The 21274-nt window shown below is 47.9% G+C and overlaps 1 protein-coding gene across 1 annotated transcript in view; it reads right to left on the bottom strand.

Moving 5' to 3' along the window:
- The window catches only part of DNAH6 (dynein axonemal heavy chain 6), a 443662-nt gene that overhangs the window by 20828 nt on the left and 401560 nt on the right, over positions 1-21274 (bottom strand). The window contains exons 74-76 of the mRNA XM_068233571.1: positions 18346-18531; positions 18158-18230; positions 8656-8807 (exon numbers count right to left, since the gene is read on the bottom strand). Of these exons, the coding sequence (XP_068089672.1) occupies positions 8656-8807; positions 18158-18230; positions 18346-18531 (411 nt within the window). The remainder of the gene's footprint in view (positions 1-8655; positions 8808-18157; positions 18231-18345; positions 18532-21274) is intronic.

Here is a 21274-nt window from a genome sequence, read left to right as displayed (position 1 = left end):
TCTGCCTCCCAAGGTGGTGTTGGCTGCCGTTGAGACCAAGGAGGATTGGGCAGCCACACTAGCTGAATATCAGTTAGATACCCCGGAAGGGAAACCGGACGGGGTTCTCTTCGTGCCACTTCCTTTCCGATTACAAATCATGCAGCTGTTCCATGCCCATAAGAATGCAGGTCACCCTGGGGTCACTCACACTCTAGATCTGCTCACTAGGTGTGTGTGGTGGCCTTCATTGGCCTCAGATTGCAGGGAATTTGTCAGAGAGTGTGTTATCTGCGCCAGGAACAAACCTTCTCGCCTGGCTCCGGTGGGCACCTTACATTCCTTACCAGTGCCAAGTGAACCGTGGACCCATTTGTCCATGGACTTCGTTTGCGAGCTCCCCAGGTCCGAAGGCATGACAGTCATCTGGGTAATTGTAGACAGGTTCGGCAAGATGGCCCATTTAAAGGGTTTCCCTCAGCCCAAGAGTTGGCCGATCTTTTTATACAACACGTCTTCCGGTTACACGGAATCCCGGATGATGTGGTTTCTGATAGGGGAGTCCAGTTCGTGGCAAAGTTTTGGAGGGCTTTTTGCCATACGTTGGGTATGAACCTGTCCTTTTCTTCAGGGTATCACCCACAGACCAACGGGCAGACTGAAAGGGTTAATCAGGCCCTGAAGCAGTTCCTGAGATGCTATGTGGCGGACGCGCAAACCGAATGGGTTAAATGTTTGCCCTTTGCCGAGTTTGCGCACAACAACCTGAAAAGTTCGTCAACAGGGTTGTCCCCTTTTCAGGATGTGTCAGGAAAATCCCCTAAGTTTTCCCCATTGCCTGTGTGTTCTTCTCCCTTCCCTGCCCTGGAGGATTGGCAGAGGGCTTTGAGGGAGCATTGGGGACAGGTGAAAAGAAATTTAGGTATAGCCTTTCAGAGACAAAAGAAACAGGCCGATAAGAGACGGTCTGCTGAGTGGCACTTTGCTCCAGGAGACAAGGTGTGGGTGTCAACAAAACATTTGGCACTCAGACAACCATCCACCAAGTTGGGTCCTAGGTTCATAGGGCCTTATCCGGTGGTCAAAAGGATCAATGATGTTTCTTATGTTATTGATCTACCAGCCAGCATGAGATGTGAGCGATCGCTCCACTTCTCCTTACTGAAACCGGCAGTGTATGTGGATTCCTCTCCCCCCCCCCCCCTCCAGTCGTGGTAGAGGGCCAGACAGAGTTTGAAGTTGAAAAGATTTTGGATTCTCGTCTAGTGCAGAATTCACTCCAGTATCTGGTCCATTGGAAGGGGTATGGTGTGGAGGACAGGTCATGGGTTCCAGAGGGTCGCATGCATGCTGAAAGATTGAGGAAGAGATTTCATCAGAGACATCCTGAGAAACCGTGCAGGAAGTGTCCGGAGTCCACTCCTCAAAGGGGGGGGGGGGGGGTACTGTGAGAGTCCACGGAGACACCGCCGCGCGGGGCATGGCGGCGGTCTCCGCTTCCCAGCCAGCGAGTTCCGCTTCACACACGGAACTTCTAGCACGGGTTAATGGGGACACCGCCGCCGCGGCTGGCGACATGGCGGCGGGTCCGGTGGTGCAGCCGGCGGACTTCAGTACGCGTTCGCGCGCGGATCCTGGGCCTGGCCTCTCTGGTGCACAGAGGCAGAGGGTCGCGCGCGCACAAAGAGGCAGGATTTTTACCTCCTACGTAGGAGGGTCAGCTGACTCTCCAGTCAGGTGATCGCAGGAGGCCTTTTGATTGGCTGGGCGGCTGGGTGGCGCTGTAGATGCTCTCCCAGCATATAAGGAGCTTATTTTCAGTTGTTCCTTGTCTGCTGTCGTGAATACACTTCTGTGTTAGCGCTCAGACCTTAGTTCAGTGCCCTGGTGTTGATGCTAAGGATTTCACACCTTAGTTAGGATTGTATTTGATATTGTATCTGTGTTTGACTCCGGCTTTCCTTGACTACTCTCTCTCTCTACGCTATTGTACCTCTGCCTATCTGATCATTGTTGCCGGCCTCTGCTTGATTACCGATTACTCTTCTGCCTTCCGTTCCTGTACCCCTGCCGTCATCTGTTGCCGAACCCTTGCCTGTCTGACCTTTCTCCCTTCAGTAGAACGTCTCCCACTGGAGGGTTATCTCTGAGGCTTGCCTCTCCGAGACGCTTGCCCCAAGCAGACGATTACTGCTAGGAGTCGAGATTCCTCGCTTTGTCTGGTTAGAGGATCTCACTCACAGGGTTCCCATTCAGAGGTAACCACACCTCTGAGGAATTGCCGTGTGGTGGATATTTCCACAGTTCTGTGATATATTACTGTCTTTATTGTATTTCTTGTGCTGGGTGTCCAGAGGTTAGTCATATATCTGTATTATTGGTGATTCTGCAGCTCATCCATAATCAGGTATATATCTGTATTACTGGTGATACTGCAAATAATCAATAATCAGGTTCTCTCTGTGTGTTGACACCGATCATTACACTTTTATTCTGAAATCTTGATTGAAGCCTCCTGCACGCCATCTTCTCCCTCCGCTAAAAAGGCTTGAAGCCCCATCAACCAGCATTTGAATTTCATGGAGGGCCTTCCTATTGGACCATGTTGTATACCAACAGGAGTTCAGTGGGAAAACTCAAGTGAGCTCCCCAAGTTCGCTACCAACCAAGCATTACTATTGGTCATTTCATATTCATATTTAGGTTATTTATTTCAAATATAAACTTAAATTTCCAACTTAATTATAAGGGGTCAGTATGAACCTCTTAACCTATTCAGCTAGGTGCAGGTGGGCATCTGGGTTTTCCCTTCTTTCTAATGGGGGCTCCTGGATTCCACCATAACCCTCCCTTAGCCGGTCTATCCCTGGGTGTGAGTAATTATTCTCAGCTCCCCTAGCAAAGGCAGGGATGGACCCCTTGACCTTAACATTGAACAAGGACAATATGTACATAGATTGCCCTCTAATGTTACAGACCCTGTGGGTTGATATTGCTCATGGGTCAGTGGGTTCCATAATCTCTGGGATAGGCTAGCCTGCAAGGGGGGCTTGTTATAAATATTCCTAGGGGCAATGTACAAATTTACTTAAGATACTATTACCAAAGCCAAAAGATACTTGGTCAACATTATTACAACATTATTATATTTATAGGAATATGTACTATATTAATGTTGCTACAGTATATAAAGCTGATCAATGTTTTATCCAGTTTTCTTTGTGTCTCACTTTGTCATTTGCTATAATATAATTTAACATATTTAATGAATTCCTGTGAGAGGTGCACTTAGTAGAAGCAAAATATTTTACATACAAAACTCATAATATATACAGTAGAATAGTAGACAATGATATTTCATATACTATGGGCACAGTTGCGTAGTGGATAGCACTTTCACCTTGCAGCACTGGGTCCCTTGATAATATCTGGAAGCAGTTAGCATGTTCTCCCCATGTCTGCGTGGGTTTCCTCCAGGCACTCCAGTTTCGTCCCACATCCCAAAAACACAGATAAGTTACCATAATTGGCTACTCTTTTAAAATTGCCCTTAGACTATGAATTAGATTGTGAGCTCCTCTGAGGGACAGTTAAGTGGCAAGACTACATATGCTGTACATCGCTGTGGAAGATGTCCATGCTATATAAATACTGAAAAATAATCATATACTCCAGTTGTAGAGCATGGTATGGGAAAAAACTCCAAAGCCACAGAACTGTGAATGTCTCCTTATTTATGCTGGGTATTTGGCTGGAAGTTTTCCATGGTGACTATTGTTTATTAGAATGATTACAGCTAGATGATATTCAAATCTTGCGTCTAATTGCTTTCTTGTTATGAAAGCATTTGTCACAGGTACTATAATTCCTGCAGGAGAACAATTACCATCCAGATGAATAGAGCTATTTGTCTAGTCTCTCGCATCCAAGGTGTGTTTTTATTTAATTTGCAGTATTATCCATAAAGAATAGGCAGCACAAATACAACAATCATGTTCTTTTACAGACAACTGTACAAAGATGGTCATCTGTATGCCAGGTAGCAGCGGGTTTTTTTTAGGGCATAATAAGATTTAAACTATTTGTGAGGCACAATGTAGTATTCATGAATTCACATAATAAGCCTATTACGAAAAGCTATCCCACTGCACACGTTTATATTATTACAATTACATAGGTTATCCTAATACTGTTTTCAGTCGAGATTGCAAACTTATTTACCCCCCCAACCCCCCCCCCCCCCCCATGAAGCTGCATCTGAGCAAGGCAGCTGTCATACTCAGAAGCAACATGAAGCATTTTTTGGCCACCAGGTATTGTCATCAAGAATGACACGTATGGTGTTACCAAACGCTGCCATTCAGCTCCATGTAATTGCAGCCGATGGTGCTTGTGGCCAGCAGATTTGAGGCTAAACTGACCAACAAGCTTGTAGTTCAGACTCCCGTGAGGCCACAGTCACACCTGGTATGGTGGCAAACATTACAATGTGTCCCCTGTGCTCCAGTCAAAGGCCTCGATTCATAAAAAGCAGCGTAAAAATAATCTTAAAGTACCCCTGACCCAGACCTTGGTCCCAATATTTTTAATATCGATTATGTTATTGGTGCTGTGTGACTAGCACACAGCACCATCCTCCCCCTCCTGTGCCCCCTGTAAACCCCATTCTGCTCAGTCGTAATCTTCGACTGAGCAGAACATCAAATATGGACGGGGAGAAAGTGGCAGTTCCTCGTCCCCTCTGCCCATCCATAATGCAGCCCCTCCACCTGCCGCTCTAGTTCCGCTCATGAAACACTGCATGCGCTGTGTGCAGTCTTGTGATTATTGAGGTCGGATATCCTTCCAACCTCAATCACCACAAGACCACACACAGTGCAGCTCCCCTGTGCGCTGTCTGCAGCAGATCATAACGGGAAGTAAAGCGGCAGGTGGAACGGGCTGAGTTGAGCATGGGCACAGGGAGGAAGAACTGCCACTTCCTCCTTGCCCATATGTGATGTCAGAACGGGGGCCGCAGGGAGTGCTGGAGGTGGGAGGATGAAGCTGTTTGCTAGTCACACAGCACCTCGGAGGAAAACATATTAAAAATACTGGCGTCAGGGGTACATTAATGCAGCAATGATTCACCAGAAAATAATGGTAATGTGCAGTATACGTTACCTGTCTGTGTCCACCAATGGCTCCGCCTCCGCACTGCCTCACATACACATGCCCTGCGTGGTTACCAGCGTATATGTGGGTACCTGTGTGATGTCACATACACACCCACATATACACCGGCGTAGGGCACATGTATGTGAGGCAGAGCAGAGACGAACACTGCCAGGTAACCTCTACTGCACAGGGCACCTGGGGACACATACACACCCACATATACACTGGCGTAGGGCACATGTATGTGAGGCAGAGCAGAGACGGAGACTGCCAGGTAACCTCTACTGCACAGGGAACATGGGGACACCTGGGGACACATACACACCCATATATTACTTTGTACAGCGTCACGGAATATGTTGGCGCTTTATAAATCAATAATAATAATAATATACACCGGCGTAGGGCACATGTATGTGAGGCAGAGCAGAGACAGACACTGCCAGGTAACCTATACTGCACAGGGCACCTGGGGACACATACACACCCACATATGATGTCACATACACACCCACATATACACCGGCGTAGGGCACATGTATGTGAGGCAAAGCAGAGACAGACACTGCCAGGTAACCTATACTGCACAGGGCACCTGGGGACACATACACACCCACATATACACCGGCGTAGGGCACATGTATGTAAGGCAGAGCAGAGACAGACATTGCCAGGTAACCTATACTGCACAGGGCACCTGGGGACACATACACACCCACATATACACCGGCATAGGGCACATGTATGTAAGGCAGAGCAGAGACAGACATTGCCAGGTAACCTATACTGCACAGGGCACCTGGGGACACATACACACCCACATATACACCGGCATAGGGCACATGTATGTAAGGCAGAGCAGAGACAGACATTGCCAGGTAACCTATACTGCACAGGGCACCTGGGGACACATACACACCCACATATACACCGGCGTAGGGCACATGTATGTAAGGCAGAGCAGAGACAGACATTGCCAGGTAACCTATACTGCACAGGGCACCTGGGGACACATACACACCCACATATACACCGGCGTAGGGCACATGTATGTGAGGCAGAGCACAGACAGACATTGCCAGGTAACCTATACTGCACAGGGCACCTGGGGACACATACACACCCACATATGATGTCACATACACACCCACATATACACCTGCGTAGGGCACATGTATGTGAGGCAGAGCAGAGACGGACACTGCCAGGTAACCTCTACTGCACAGGGCACCTGGGGACACCACTTACATTAGGGGATAGCGTCGGGCGGTCAGATGCGGCGTCACAAGACCAATTCCTGATCAGTTTCAGCATGAAATTGATTGGGAATCAGACTGTGGTGTATGGGCAGCTGACAGATCTCTCTCTGATCAGATTTGTTCATAGAGAGTCTCTTGGTTGATCTGCCTATCATGGCTAGATGTATGGGCACCCAGAGCTAAGTACTAGATAACTGCTCTAACTTGTGTGCCCCTGTTTATCTCCCCCACCCTTCCCCCCACTGTCAGCATGTATGCAGCTATTTATTGCTTCCCTCCCCCCCAGCACGTGCCGGTCAGCGAGGGTTTTTATCAGAAGTGAGGATCTCCTGGCAGCAGCGCTGATAAGAGAAGCAGGGGTCATGGGATGTGTGTCAGTCTCCGGACAGGCAGCTGTGCACTGTGAGCTGCTCAGAGCTGTCTATACCAGCATCGTAAAGCTCACATGCTACAATGCCGATATACACAGCTCTGGGCTCACAGAGTGCACAGCTGCCTTGTCCTCCTCTCTCCTCTGCACTGATCAGCATTGCTGCGCTGATCCCAGTCTCCCCCCTGCAGCTCACCTCTGCCTGCTCGTCACACGGGGACACAGGGGAAGCTTCAATGGGTCAGACAGCGGGAAGCCCAGCCTGCCCAGGGACCCGAACTTCTGGCTGACGGGGGGCGGAGTTAGAGGCGGCGCCGCATGCAGTAAACAAATCGTGCTGCTGCTGCTAGGAGAGGGGCGGGATAGGTGATTAGGAGGAGGTGGAGTGGGTGGGACTCTAGTGATTTCCTGGCTGCAAGTGATTTGGCTGGGCCTGGACGGGGGGCGTGGATATAGGCGGCAGAGCACGTGGTGTAAATAATCCACGATCAGAGCAGCCGCAGCTGATTGTAATAGTGTCGATCAGCCGCAGTCTCCTCCTCCCCCCCCCCCCCCCCCCGCAGCAGCGCCCCCCCCCTTCATGCCGCTCCAAGCAGCTGCCTTTAGTGCCAGTGTCTTTAGGCGCCCCTGAGCGGTAGAGTAGAGCAGTGTGACAATTCTCTCTTTTGCCCTGCACAAATGACTCCACAAATGACTCAGACAGATGACTCACACAGACTTTTCCTGCCTGCACAAATTACTCACTCAGATGACTCAGAAAGATGACTCGCACAGACTTTCCCTGCCTGCTCAAATGACTCACACAGACGGCTCTCTGGCTCTCTCCACAGATGACTCAAACAGACTTCGGCTCTCTGCACTTTGCATTCATCAGAGGTGTCCGTAACTTGTTAACGCCTCACCAGAGATGTCGGTAACTATCGCCAGGCTTACCGCTTGTTGCAGGCTTTATGAATTGACATTTGCTGACAATTTACTGACATGTGTTGGAGGTAACTACAGCCAAGTCGGTAATTTATCTCCCTGGTCGGTAATGTCAGCTTTTCATGCTGTAACAGCCTTTATGAATTGACACATTTCTACGTGGTCGGGAAAGTCTGCTGTTTTCAGCATTACCGCATGAGGTAATGCTTTATGTATCGAGGCCAAAGTGTTTTTATTGTTGTACATGTTTCCTCTGAGAGAGATGCCAAGACGTGAAAAGTGCCTAAGTGGACATAGCAGGAATAAAAATCTAGCAGACGCTTACAGAACACACCTGCCATTTGAGATCTATGGAGGATGCAATCCGGACCTCGTTGTAAGATTACTAGTTCCCCAGCTGTGATACTGTATATCCTATTTCTAGAATATATTCTACATTGTTTGGGACATGTATACTGCTTATATTTACCTCCGACTTCTCTGACTCCATACATGTTCCAGTAAGTGACTCAAAAACCATTATAGCTAGATGATCTGATACACAGCTATCTGAGAAACAGCATTTTGTACATGCAGGTAATAATGGCTGCCCCCATAGCTTTTTAAAGACAACTACATGTTAAAGAGATCGAGATCATGCAGAGATGAATTAGGATGTAACGGGGCCCTAGGCAATGTAGCATATTTTGGGGCCCCTTGTGGTCCTTTTGGTAAGCTGAAAGGAAGAGAGGTCAAAGAAGGTGGCATGGGGGCTCCTTGACACCCACTAGGCCTAGGAACCTGTCTGGATTGCCTGGTGGATGGTCCTGCTCTGGGATCATGCAGTACAAATCAATGACACGTCTGCTCTATCTCTGGATTCTGTGATTAAAATTATATGTAGCATGGTCATGAGGTTCACAAATTCATAGTAATGAACATCATTTCTTCTTGTATTTGAAGATCTAAAATAATAATAACTCCTACCTGTTTATCCATTGGCAACTCTTCTCCAAATTTTATGGTTTTTAAGGCCTCAATGACAGCTCCCTGATCTCGATAGCATGGAAGAACCTTATAATGGAAGCTCAGTTCATCTATTGGCAAGTTGTATTTCCGAGCATGGTTTTGAAGAGTACCTGAAACACATTTTTATATAACATTATCTGCATCATAAATAATCAAATAAAATATATTCAAAACAAATCCATATGTCAATGCCATGTTAACAATTACAAATTACTCAAATGACAGCTCAAATACACCTAAGGAGTCTACAATCACAATCTGACACAGAGGAATAGGAGTGTGCTGCTATGAGATTTGCTGTAGTTTTATGGCCAGAAATCCCCTTGCCAGTTAATAAATGTAACAGGTGAAAGGGGCTGCTGTTGTTTAACCACTTGAGGACCACAGTCTTTCTACCCCTTAAGGACCAGGCACTTTTTTTCCATTCAGACCACTGCAGCTTTCACGATTTATTGCTCGGTCATACAACCTACCACCTAAATGGATTTCACGTCCTTTTCTTCTCACTAATAAAGCTTTCTTTTGGTGCCATTTGATTGCTGCTGCGATTTTTAGTTTATATTATATTCATCAAAAAAGACATGAATTTTGTCAAAAAAAATGACTTTTTTAACTTTCTGTGCTAACATTTTTCAAATAAAGTGAAATTTCCTATATTTTTGAGCGCGAAAGTTATTCTGCTACATGTCTTTGATAAAAAAAAAACATTCAGTGTATATTTATTGGATTGGGTAAAAGTTATAGCGTTTACAAACTATGGTGCAAAAAGTGAATTTTCCCATTTTAAAGCAACTCTGACTTTTCTGACCACCTGTCATGTTTCATGAGGGGCTAGAATTCCAGGATAGTATAAATACCCCCCAAATGACCCCATTTTGGAAAGAAGACATTCCTAAAGTATTTATAAAGAGGCATGGTGAGTTCATAGAAGATTTTATTTTTTGTCACAAGTTAGCAGAAAATGACACTCTGTGACAAAAAAAAAAAATTCCATTTCTGCTAACTTGTGACAAAAAAAATGAAATCTGCCACGGACTCACCATAGCCCTCTCTGAATACCTTGAAGTGTCTACTTTCCAAGATGGGGTCATTTGTGGGGTGTATTTACTGTCCTGGCATTTTGGGGGGTGCTAAATAGTAAGCACCCCTGTAAAGCCTAAAAGTGCTCATTGGACGTTGGGCCCCTTAGCAAACCTAGGCTGCAAAAAGGGGTCACACATGTGGTATTGCCGTACTCAGGAAAAGTAGTATAATGTGTTTTGGGGTGTATTTTTACACATACCCATGCTGGGTGGGAGAAATATCTCTGTAAATGACAATCTTTTGATTTTTTTTACACACAATAGTCCATTTACAGAGAAATTTCTCCCACCCAGCATGGGTATGTGTACAAATACACCCCAAAACACATTAAACTACTTCTCCCGAGTGCGGCAATACCCCATGTGTGGCACTTTTTTGCACCCTAACTGCGCTAAGGGGCCCAAAGTCCAATGAGTACCTTTAGGATTTCACAGGTCATTTTGAGAAATTTCGTTTCAAGACTACTCCTCGCAGTTTAGGGCCCCTAAAATGCCAGGACAGTATAGGAACCCCACAAATGACCCCATTTTAGAAAGAAGACACCCCAAGGTATTCCGTTAGTAGTATGGGGAGTTCATAGAAGATTTTATTTTTTGTCACAAGTTAGCGGAAAATGATACTATGTGAAAAAAACCATAAAAATCAATTTACGCTAACTTGTGACAAATTACCCCATTTTGGAAAGAATACACGTTAAGGTATTCCATGAGGGCCATGGTGAGTTCATAGAAAAATTTATTTTTTGTCACAAGTTAGCGGAAAATGACATTTTGTGAAAAAAAAATAAAACCACAATTTCTGCTAACTTGTGACAAAAAATAAAATATTCTATGAACTCACCATGCACCTCACGGAATACTTTGGCGTGTCCTCTTTCCAAAATGGCATCATTCGTAGGGTCTGTCCTGGCATTTTAGGGTCTCTGCAATCATTACATGAATTAAATAAAAAGACACTTTTTTTATACCAGCGCCTTCTTTTGTGGGAAAGTAAATAGGGCACTAACCTCTGGTCATTGAAATCCACCCCTCCCATGTTGGTATTATACTCGTGGATGACAAGGGTTTTTTTAATGACCTCAGTTTGCCGTTGAATTTCAACTGTCGTGTCTGCGTGAATGGTGGACAGAAAGTAAACGACCCTCTTGTCCTTCCATTTCACTGCGAGCAGGTCATCAGCACTCAATGCGGTCCTCTGTCCCCGTTGAAGTTTGGTGGTAATGAGCCATTGGGGGAAGCCCCGGCGACTAGGCCGCATGGTGCCACAGCATCGGATTCCTTCTAACTTTAAGTGCTGATAGAGGGCCACACTTGAGTAGTAATTGTCCACATAAAGATGGTACCCCTTCTGGAACAAGGGAGACGCCAAGTCCCACACAACCTTTTCACTGCTCCCCAGGTAGTCAGGGCATCCGACCGGCTCCAATTTTGAATCTTTTCCCTCATAGACCCTAAAATAAGATGTTTTGCAGGGCTGCCCAATAGGTCGATTGCGATCTACCGGTAGATCACGGCCTCTTGGCCGCTTCTCATTAAATTTTGCGGCCAGCAGCATGTTTAGCTGCCGGCCAATAAGAATGCAGGGGAGAAGACGCGGCGAGCAGAGAGGGAGGAGAGAGGCGGCGCGGCCGCTACGTCATGGCTGGGGGCGGCGCCGGGCAGCCTGCAACGTGCGTGCTTGTAACATGCCCAGTGCCGCCCCCAGCCATGACGTAGCGGCTGCGCCTCCTCTCTCCTCCCTCTCTCCTCACCGCGTCTTGCCGTCTTCTCCCCGACATTCTTATTGGCCAGCGGCCTGCCTGCCAGAGGTTCCAGGAGTCCAGAGGACCTGGTCCCTGGCTAACCTACGCTGCAGGTACATATACCTGGCTAAGCTACACTGAGGGCCCCTATACCTGGCTAAGCTACACTGGGGGCCCCTATACCTGGCTAAGCTACACTGGGGGCCCCTATACCTGGCTAACCTACACTGGGGGCCCATATGCCAGGCTAACCTACACTGGGGGCCCATATGCCAGGCTAACCTACACTGGGGACCCATATGCCTGGCTAACCTACACTGGGGGCCCATATGCCTGGCTAACCTACACTGGGGGCCCATATGCCTGGCTAACCTACACTGGGGGCCCATATGCCTGGCTTACCTACACTGGGGGCCCATATGCCTGGCTAACAGGGGCGTAACTAGAAATCACTGGGCCCCCCTGCGAATATTTGGATGGGGCCCCCCCCATAGGTGCCAAACAATCGTAATGGGGCAGCGTTTCACTGTAAATTAATTGTAAAGTGGGCAGCATTTTACCAGACAATCGTAATGTGGGCCAGAAAATCGTAATGTGGGCAGAGTTCACCAGAAAATCGTAATGTGGGCCTTTAGAAAATCATAATGTGGGCAGAGTTCACCAGAAAATCGTAATGTGGGCACCAGTCACCAGAAAATAGTAACGTGAGCAGCAGTCACCAGAAAATTGTAACGTGGGCAGCATTCACCAGACAATCGTAATGTGGGCAGCGTTCACCAGAATATCGTAATGTGGGACAGAAAATCGTAATGTGGGCAGAGTTCACCAGAAAATTGTAACATGGACAGCATTCACCAGACAATCGTAACTTGGGCAGTGTTCACCAGAAAATCGTAATGTGGGCCAGAAAATCGTAATGTGGGCAGCGTACACCAGAAAATCGTAACGTGGACAGCATTCACCAGACAATCGTAACGTGGGCAGTGTTCACCAGAAAATCGTAATGTGGGCCAGAAAATCGCAATGTGGGCAGCAGTCACCAGAAAATCGCCATGTGGGCAGCAGTCACCAGAATATCGTAATGTGGGCAGCAGTCACCAGAAAATCCTAATGTGGGCAGCAGTCAGTCACCAGAATGTCGTAATGTGGGCAGCAGACACCAGAAAATCCTAATGTGGGCAGCAGTCACCAGAAAATCCTTATGTGGGCAGCAGTCACCAGAAAATCGCAATGTGGGCAGCAGTCACCAGAAAATCGCAATGTGGGCAGCAGTCACCAGAAAATCCTAATGTGGGCAGCATACACCAGAAAATCGCAATGTGGGCAGCAGACACCTGAAAATCGCAATGTGGGCAGCAGACACCTGAAAATCGTAATGAGGGCAGCAGACACCTGAAAATCGTAATGAGGGCAGCAGACACCTGAAAATCGCAATGTGGGCAGCAGTGACCAGAAAATCGCAATGTGGGCAGCAGTGACCAGAAAATCGTAATGTGGGCAGCAGACACCTGAAAATCGCAATGTGGGCAGCAGACACCTGAAAATCGTAATGTGGGCAGCAGACACCAGAAAATCGCAATGTGGGCAGCAGACACCAGAAAATCATAATGTGGGCAGCAGACACCTGAAAATCGTAATGTGGGCAGCAGACACCTGAAAATCGTAATGTGGGCAGCAGACACCTGAAAATCGTAATGTGGGCAGCAGACACCTGAAAATCGCAATGTGGGCAGCAGACACCAGAAAATCATAATGTGGGCAGCAGACACCAGAAAATCGCAATGTGGGCAGCAGTGACCAGAAAATCGCAATGTGGGCAGCAGTGACCAGAAAATCGTAATGTGGGCAGCAGACACCAGAAAATCGCAATGTGGGCAGCAGTGACCAGAAAATCGTAATGTGGGCAGCAGACACCAGAAAATCATAATGTGGGCAGCAGACACCTGAAAATCACAATGTGGACAGCAGACACCTGAAAATCATAATGTGGGCAGCAGACACCTGAAAATCATAATGTGGGCAGCAGACACCTGAAAATCACAATGTGGGCAGCAGTGACCAGAAAATCACAATGTAGGCAGCAGACACTAGAAAAAAAAATGCACCTGTGAAAAAAAAACAATTCACTTACCTGACAGAAGTCTTCTCCTCTCCCGGCATCTGGCTCGCAGCTCCCCGAGTCCTCCTGCAGCACATCTCCCGCGCTGACAGGCAGAGTGCAGGGCTACGGCAAGATGGCTGCCGAAGCCCTGTGCTAGACACACAAATAGTCTCCAGGGTAGGGCTTCTTCGGCGGCCATCTTGCCGTAGCCCTGCTCTGCCTGCCGGAGACTATGCAGGCTATTGGAGCGGGGCTGCGGGGAATGAACTGGCGCAGCGTCTATTAGACGCTGCGGCCAGTTGAGCACCTTGCTGGGGGGTCCAGAGCAGCGCTCCCCCCACGCACAGTGAGCGGGCCCCAGAGCAGCCCCGGGCGGCAGGGCCCCCCTGCAGCTGAGAGAGTCGCATCCCCGGTAGGTACGCCGGTGGTGACAGCCTTTCCTCCTCCGGGCCCCTGACTTGCTAGGGGCCCCCCTGCAACTGCAGGGGCTGCAGGGTCTATTCCTACGCCCCTGCTGGCTAACCTACACTGGGGGCCCATATGCCTGGCTAACCTACACTGGGGGCCCATATGCCTGGCTAACCTACACTGGTGGCCGATATGCCTGGCTAACCTACACTGGGGGCCCATATGCCTGGCTAACTTGCACTAGGGGCCCATATGCCTGGCTAACCTACACTAGGGGCCCATATGCCTGGCTAACCTACACTGAGGGCCCATATGCCTGGCTAACCTACACTGAGGGCCCATATGCCTGGCTCAACTACACTGAGGGCCCATATACCTGGCTAACCTACACTGAGGGCCCATATACCTGGCTAACCTACACTGAGGGCCCATATACCTGGCTAACCTACACTGGGGGCCCATATACCTTGCTAACCTACACTGGGGGCCCATATACCTGGCTAACCTACACTGGGGGCCCATATACCTGGCTAACCTACACTGGGGGCCCATATACCTGGCTAACCTACACTGGGGGCCCATATACCTGGCTAACCTACACTGAGGGCCCATATACCTGGCTAACCTACACTGAGGGCCCATATACCTGGCTAACCTATTCTGAGGGCCCATATACCTGGCTAACCTATACTGAGGGCACGTAACCTATGGTGCAGGCACATACACCTGGCTAACCTACGTCGGGGGGGGGGGGAGGGGGCGTGCTTAGCATTTGGGCCGTTGGTAGATCTCCTGGCCTCGGCAAATTTTAAAGTAGCTCGCGAGCCGAAAAAGTGTGGGCACCCCTGATGTATAGCCTGTGGCCCTTTCACAGAGCTTATACAGTTTCACCCCATACCGGGCGCGCTTGCTTGGGATGTACTGTTTGATGCCAAGGCGCCCGGTAAAACGTATGAGGGACTCGTCTACGCAGATTTGCTGTTCAGGGGTATAAGCATCTGCAAATTTTGATGACAGGTGGTCTATGAGGGGCCGAATTTTGTGGAGCCGGTCAAAAGCAGGGTGGTCACGTTCATGACAGGTTTCGTCATCATTGAAGTGCAGGAAGCGCAGGATGTTCTCAAATCGTGTCCTGGACATGGCAGCAGAGTACAGGGGAACATGTTGTGATGGGTCCGTATACCAATAAGACCGCAACACATTTTGTTTGATTAGTCCCATGTGTACGAGAAGGCCCAAAAAATTTTTAATTTCGGAAACTTGGAATTGTTTTCCACCGAAATGGCTGGGCAAGGGGGACATTCGGATTGGCGGTTAGAAATTGTGTGGCTTTACGGTTGATCTCTGCCACGACTAGGTCTAAGAGATCCTGGGTGATGAACAGATAAAAAAAAGTCTAGGGGTGATCCTAGATTATCTGTCTCCACCTGGATTCCAGACTGGGCAGTGAAAGGGGGCAGTACGGGTGCGGCGGAATCAGGGGATTGCCAATTTGGATTTGCCAGCACCTCTGGTAAACTAGGGGTAGTACGGGCCCGTCTCCTTGGTGACTGCGACTGGGGTGTTACTGCACGTGCCACCGAACCAGTTTCAACTTCCATGCTGGTGCTCGCCACTTCACCAGGGTGTACGGAAGTACTGGTTCCAGGTCCAGGAGATGCTGTGCTGCTGGTGCCTGCCCCACCATGAAATCTCAGACCATCACGAGCACCACTCTGCTGCCCTTGAGGCTGATCCTGCGCCACCTGCTGTCCAACGACATGGGGTGTGGTACGCCTGGCTCTAGCCGGGACCTCAACCTCGTCATCGCTATTGGTCAGTGAGCCACTGCTCAATTCAGGTTCAAACTCTGACCCAGATGATTCATCAAATGGTTTGTCCCAATCGTCCTCATCCGACTGGGCCATGTACCTGAACACCTCATCATCGGAATACCCCTTTCTTGCCATGGTGGACTGCTAAATTTAGGGGGTATTCCTCTAAAACTACCCAGGAAAAAGAGCACCTACCAACAAAAGGGAGTATTTGAGCGGTAGAAAGCTGTGATCACTGAGTTTTGATTAAAAAAAAATAAAAACTGATGTTTACAGTGCACATATAGTGTATAGTGGTTTTTGCAGTGATCAGAAAAAAAAAATTCTGTCACTGCGGTGGGGTGGGCTGAACGCAAGTGCAGGCGAACAATCAGACCTGATCGGGCAAACACTGCGTTTTTTAGTGGATCCTAGTGACCCTAATAGATCTGACTGCGATCAGTAATGATCACTTACAGATACTATATAGTAACAATGTTGATTAGCGACAGTGATGACGCTAATTAGTGACTGTGGTGCAGTGGGCTGAGGACTAACTGACACTAACAAAGGGGCCTAGCTAACTGGCCTAACTGCTAACACTAGTGATACTAAAAAAGTGACAGTTTTCACTGATCACTGTTTTTAGATTACTAGGATAGTGACAGGGGGGTGGTGGCGAGTGGGGAATCAGAGGCAATCAGAAACAATCACAGGACAATCAAAGCCAATCACAGGGCAATCGTGGGACAATCAAAGCCAATCACGGGACAGTCAATGCTAATTACAGGGCAATCGCGGGACAATCAAAGCCAATCACTGGACAATCAAAGCCAATCACAGGCCAATCACAGGGCAATCACAGCCAATCACAAGGCAATCACAGCCCAATCACAGGGCAATCATGGGACAATCACAGGTCAATCACGGGACAATCACAGGCCAATCACGGGACAATCACAGGGCAATCACAGCCGATCGCGGGACAATCAAAGCCGATCACGGGACAATCAAATACAATTACAGCACAATCAATTACGATGTCAGCACAATCAAATACAGTTACAGCACAAACAAATACAATTACAGCACAATCAAATACAATGCACTGGGAAGGTGATTGGGGGGGGGGGGGGGGGGTCTGTGGGGGGTTGATTAGGTGCCCGCATGGGGAAGACTGGGTCCTGATCTGATGGGTGGCAGACACAGGGGGTGACCGATGGGAGATCAGTGAGTGATTACAGAGGAGAATAGATGTAAACAATGCACTGGGGAGGTTATCAGGAGGGGGGTCTGAGGGTAATCTGAGGGTCTGGGTGGGTGATCAGGTGCCCCCAAGGGACAGTTTAGGGTCTGTTCTGATGGGTGGTGGTGACAAGGGGTGATAGACAGGTGACAGACAGGTGATAAACAGGTGATCAGTGGGTAAGGCAAATGTATACAATAGTATCTGAGAGTAGGGGGGGGGGTGATCAAGGGACCCTAGGGGGCAGTTAGGGACCTAATCTAAATTATAGCGTCGGCAAATAGTGGCAGGGGGTGATTGATGGGTTTATTAGGGGGTGCTTGGGTGTAAACAGGGGTGTGCTGGGGGTGGTCAGGGGGTGTCCTGAGGGCTGGGGTGGGCGATCGGGGGGTCTACAGATAAAAAAACAAGTGTTCTGCAGCTTACGACAGGGCTGCCTCCTCCTCTGATGATGCACGGACGAAGAGTGCGGAGGAGGAGGAGGCAGCCTGTATAATACACTTTGTCATGTAAACAAAGTGTATTATACATTTTGATTGGCCAGATCGCTGATTCAAACCCCGCCGGCGCTGCTAATTGGCCGGCGGTGTATCGGGCCAGGTGGGCGGGGCTTTATGCCGGCGGCAGCGCGCGTCATTAGTGACGCGATCGCTGGCCGGACACGCCTTAAAGAGACACTTAAGCCAGAAAAAAAAATGAGTTTTACTCATCTGGGGCTTCTACCAGCGCACTGCAGCAGTCCTGTGCCCTTGCAGCCACTCACTAATCCTCTGGTCCCCCGCTGCCAGCTAGTTTCGTTTTTGCCAACAGGCCCGTCAGGACTAGCCACGCATAGCTTTTTCCGCATTCCCGACTGTAATTAGCGCTATTGCGGGCCGCAACGCTTTTTCTGGCTTAAGGTTCACTTTAAGGACCCGCCGCCGACAGGCATATTGCGGTCCTTAAGGCGTCCACTTTGCTGCCGCCCATCGGCTGTGGGCGGTCGGCAAGTGGTTAAAAGGATAATATGAAAACTGTGTGAGCCATAGTAATGCAAGCGACGTATGCTACCGGAACCACACGAGAATACAATGCTAGCATTTTCTTACCTGTGAGGAAACCTTGGGGGAAAAAGAAACCAGATATCCAAAATGACTTTGGTTGACCCATTCGAATCCATGCCTACAGGAAAAAAACATTGTGTTATTTATGTTGTCTGTTCAAAGGGCTTACTACTGCCATGTGCTGTAAATAAACATTCCCATCTTGCACCAGTGGATATTTCACACCTACTTACATCTATAAATGATGTCCTCAGCAGAAGGTCTTTAACCCAAGAGCCTAGTGGTTTCAATGAGGGATATGCAGCATCAGCCCACAATGTGGGGACTTGATTGTTCAAGAAGCTCTTGTATATTCTTTCCATTTCCTCAGACATGACCACTAAGCCAGCAATAGCTTTATTGAGGGTCTCCAGAGAATTCTGCAGGAAATAAATCATACTTAGCATGTAGAATATCCACATTCAGTTTAGCAGAACCAAACGCTAGTGTTTAATCTCATATCAGCAAAGTACATTCATCAAAAGCGTAACTACTGATGATAAGGTCTTGTAACAAAGTCATTACAGGGCCCCCTGGCTCTCTACGCCTCATCTTAACAGTAATCCCATTCCTGCCATTGTAAAATCATAGCATAATCATACAAATGCAGCAAGCGTAATGCTTTCACAGCAAAATGACAGACTAAACAATCATGCTGCACTAAAAACACATTCCTTTCAGCCTAAATTATTTTCTAAATGCTATTTCTGCCAGGAAAGATGTACCATGGCTCCCTAAGCTGCAAAATCCAATGTCACAAGCTGCTCCGATTGTAGCCATATGTATTCTTTGCACGTAGTGTTTTAGATTACAACTAAACGTCAGTCAGAAAAAAACTATTTATGCTGCTGAAACCCTCAAATCATACTTTCTGAAGACTTAGATGAATGATCAAAGAAAACAAAGTTTAAAAGTTTAATATGACCCATCTAGCCACCTCTTCCAAGTCCTGGTCTTATATTCAGTTCTCTATTCCCTTACTGTCATATTTTTGTGTGCATGAAAATAGGGCACTAGGGAAAAAAAAGCCCCCGGCTGGATAACGAATTGGCGCCGGTGGATAACGAAATCTCAATAACGATAAACATTGTTAACGAAACTGGTTAACAATAAATACTGTTTTAAACCAGACGGGAGTTGATAAGAAAATATATTAACGTTAAAAATCGTTACGTAATTCAACAATATAGCTTAACCCAACTCTACACAGAACCCTCCCCAGGTAGTGCCTAAAACTAACCACTTCCCTGGTGGTGCCTAACCCTAACCACCCCCCTGGTGGTGCCTAAACCTAACCACCCCCCACCTGGTGCTGCCTAACCCTAACCGCACCCGGGTGGTGCCTAACCCTAACCACCCCCCCTGGTGGTGCCTAACCCTAACCACTACCCCCGCAGAAACACCCTTTTACACAAAGAAACGATAATATCTTTGATAATGTAAAATCTGTACATACAAACGAAACAATATGACAAAAACTATAAAGTTGCAATTTTCTAAAACGATAACATACTTCAAAAACTTTAATGCTCTAATGTTGTTAACAATATTTATCGAGCCCCCTTTTGTCTGCTTTTTTTGCTGTATTAGTGATAAATGCATTAGAGTCTATGGCATCTCCCTTTTTGTCCACTGGCCATCGGCACCCTTTTTTCCTTCCACCATATTTTCCTTTCTATTAGCCCTTTAGTTGCAATGTGCATTCTGGCCCGGGGACACAAAATGGTTCATAAACATGTCTCCCTCTTAAAGAGGAACTGTAACATGAAAAGATCCCCTGGGGGGTACTCACCTCGGGTGGGGGAAGCCTCCGGATCCTAATGAGGCTTCCCACGCCGTCCTCCATCCGTCAGGGGTCTCGCTGCAGCCCTCCGTGGAGTCCGTGCAGCGGTGACGTCAATATTTACCTTCCTGGCTCCTGCGCAGGCGCTCTGACGGCTGTCGGCTCCGAACTACACGGAAATACCCGATCGCCGTCGGGTCCGCTCTACTGCGCAGGCGCAAGTGTCCTGCGCAGTAGAGCGGACCCGAATGAGATCGGGTATTTCCGTGTAGTTCGGAACGGAAAGCCGCCACAGCGCCCCCGCTGGAGCCAGCAAAAGTAAATATTGAACTGACAGTCGGCACAGTCGCCGGCTGTTCGGAGGGCTGCGGCGAGACCCCCGTGGGACAGAGGACGGCGTGGGAAGCCTCATTAGGATTCGGAGGCTTCCCCCACCCGAGGTGAGTACCCCCCAGGGGATCTTTTTAATGTTACAGAGTCTCTTTAAGCTGGGGAAGCAATTTTGGTACAATCCAATGACTTCCACAGCCCCCATGTGGACACCTCAGGCAACGGGTTATCTTCTTCAGCTTGCTACTCTGCTCCTATAGCAACATAGCACATTATAGCCCTGCACAGCACTCAGACAGGCTTGGCCACAGTTAACTCTGTGCAACAGTTCTGAGAACTCTGTTCCCCCTAAATTTTGACCTAGAAAGAAGGAGATAAGCATCTGTTTGGTAGTTAAGTAGCTGAGCATGCTTTTGGCTGACAACTACACTGTTTCTAAGCAACATCTTCTAACTTACGGTCGATGGTCAGTAAGACGGCTAGCAGCTGTGAACATGGGGGAATTGCGGTTTTCACATGAGGTTAACAGTTAACGGAAATCGATCGGAAAGCAAATCGGACATGTTGGAAATAATCGATCTGACTGTAAATCGACCATAAAATATCATAGTGTGTACCCAGCATATGGCTGAAAGTATTAGAAGCAAAGGATCAGCAGAGCAGCCAGGCAACTGGTATTGCCTAAAATGAAATAAATAAGCCTCCATATCACTCTCAACTCGGATGCACTTTAAGCTATGAATGGTGTGTGTCTGAAGAAAACCAAATGTCTGTCTAACAATTTGAATTCCAGGCAAACAAAGCTTTGAGTCAGCATTGATATTCTTTAATTGGTTGCACTGGAATTAGCATGTAACTTGTGAGTTAAACTATTACAGCTTCCCAAAAACTGGCATTTAGATTGACAGAAATGTACCTATGGCTTGCATAAATGTATAGAGGACATAAGTGTTTGATGTTAGACACATTATTAGTTTACTTTTACATTTTAGTACACAGATATTCTTGGA

This window comes from Hyperolius riggenbachi, chromosome 1 (genome assembly GCF_040937935.1).
Source record: "Hyperolius riggenbachi isolate aHypRig1 chromosome 1, aHypRig1.pri, whole genome shotgun sequence".
NCBI classification, from domain to species: Eukaryota; Metazoa; Chordata; class Amphibia; order Anura; family Hyperoliidae; genus Hyperolius; species Hyperolius riggenbachi.
Note: the sequence above shows the minus strand (reverse complement) of the source record. Positions and strands in the feature narration are given on the sequence as shown.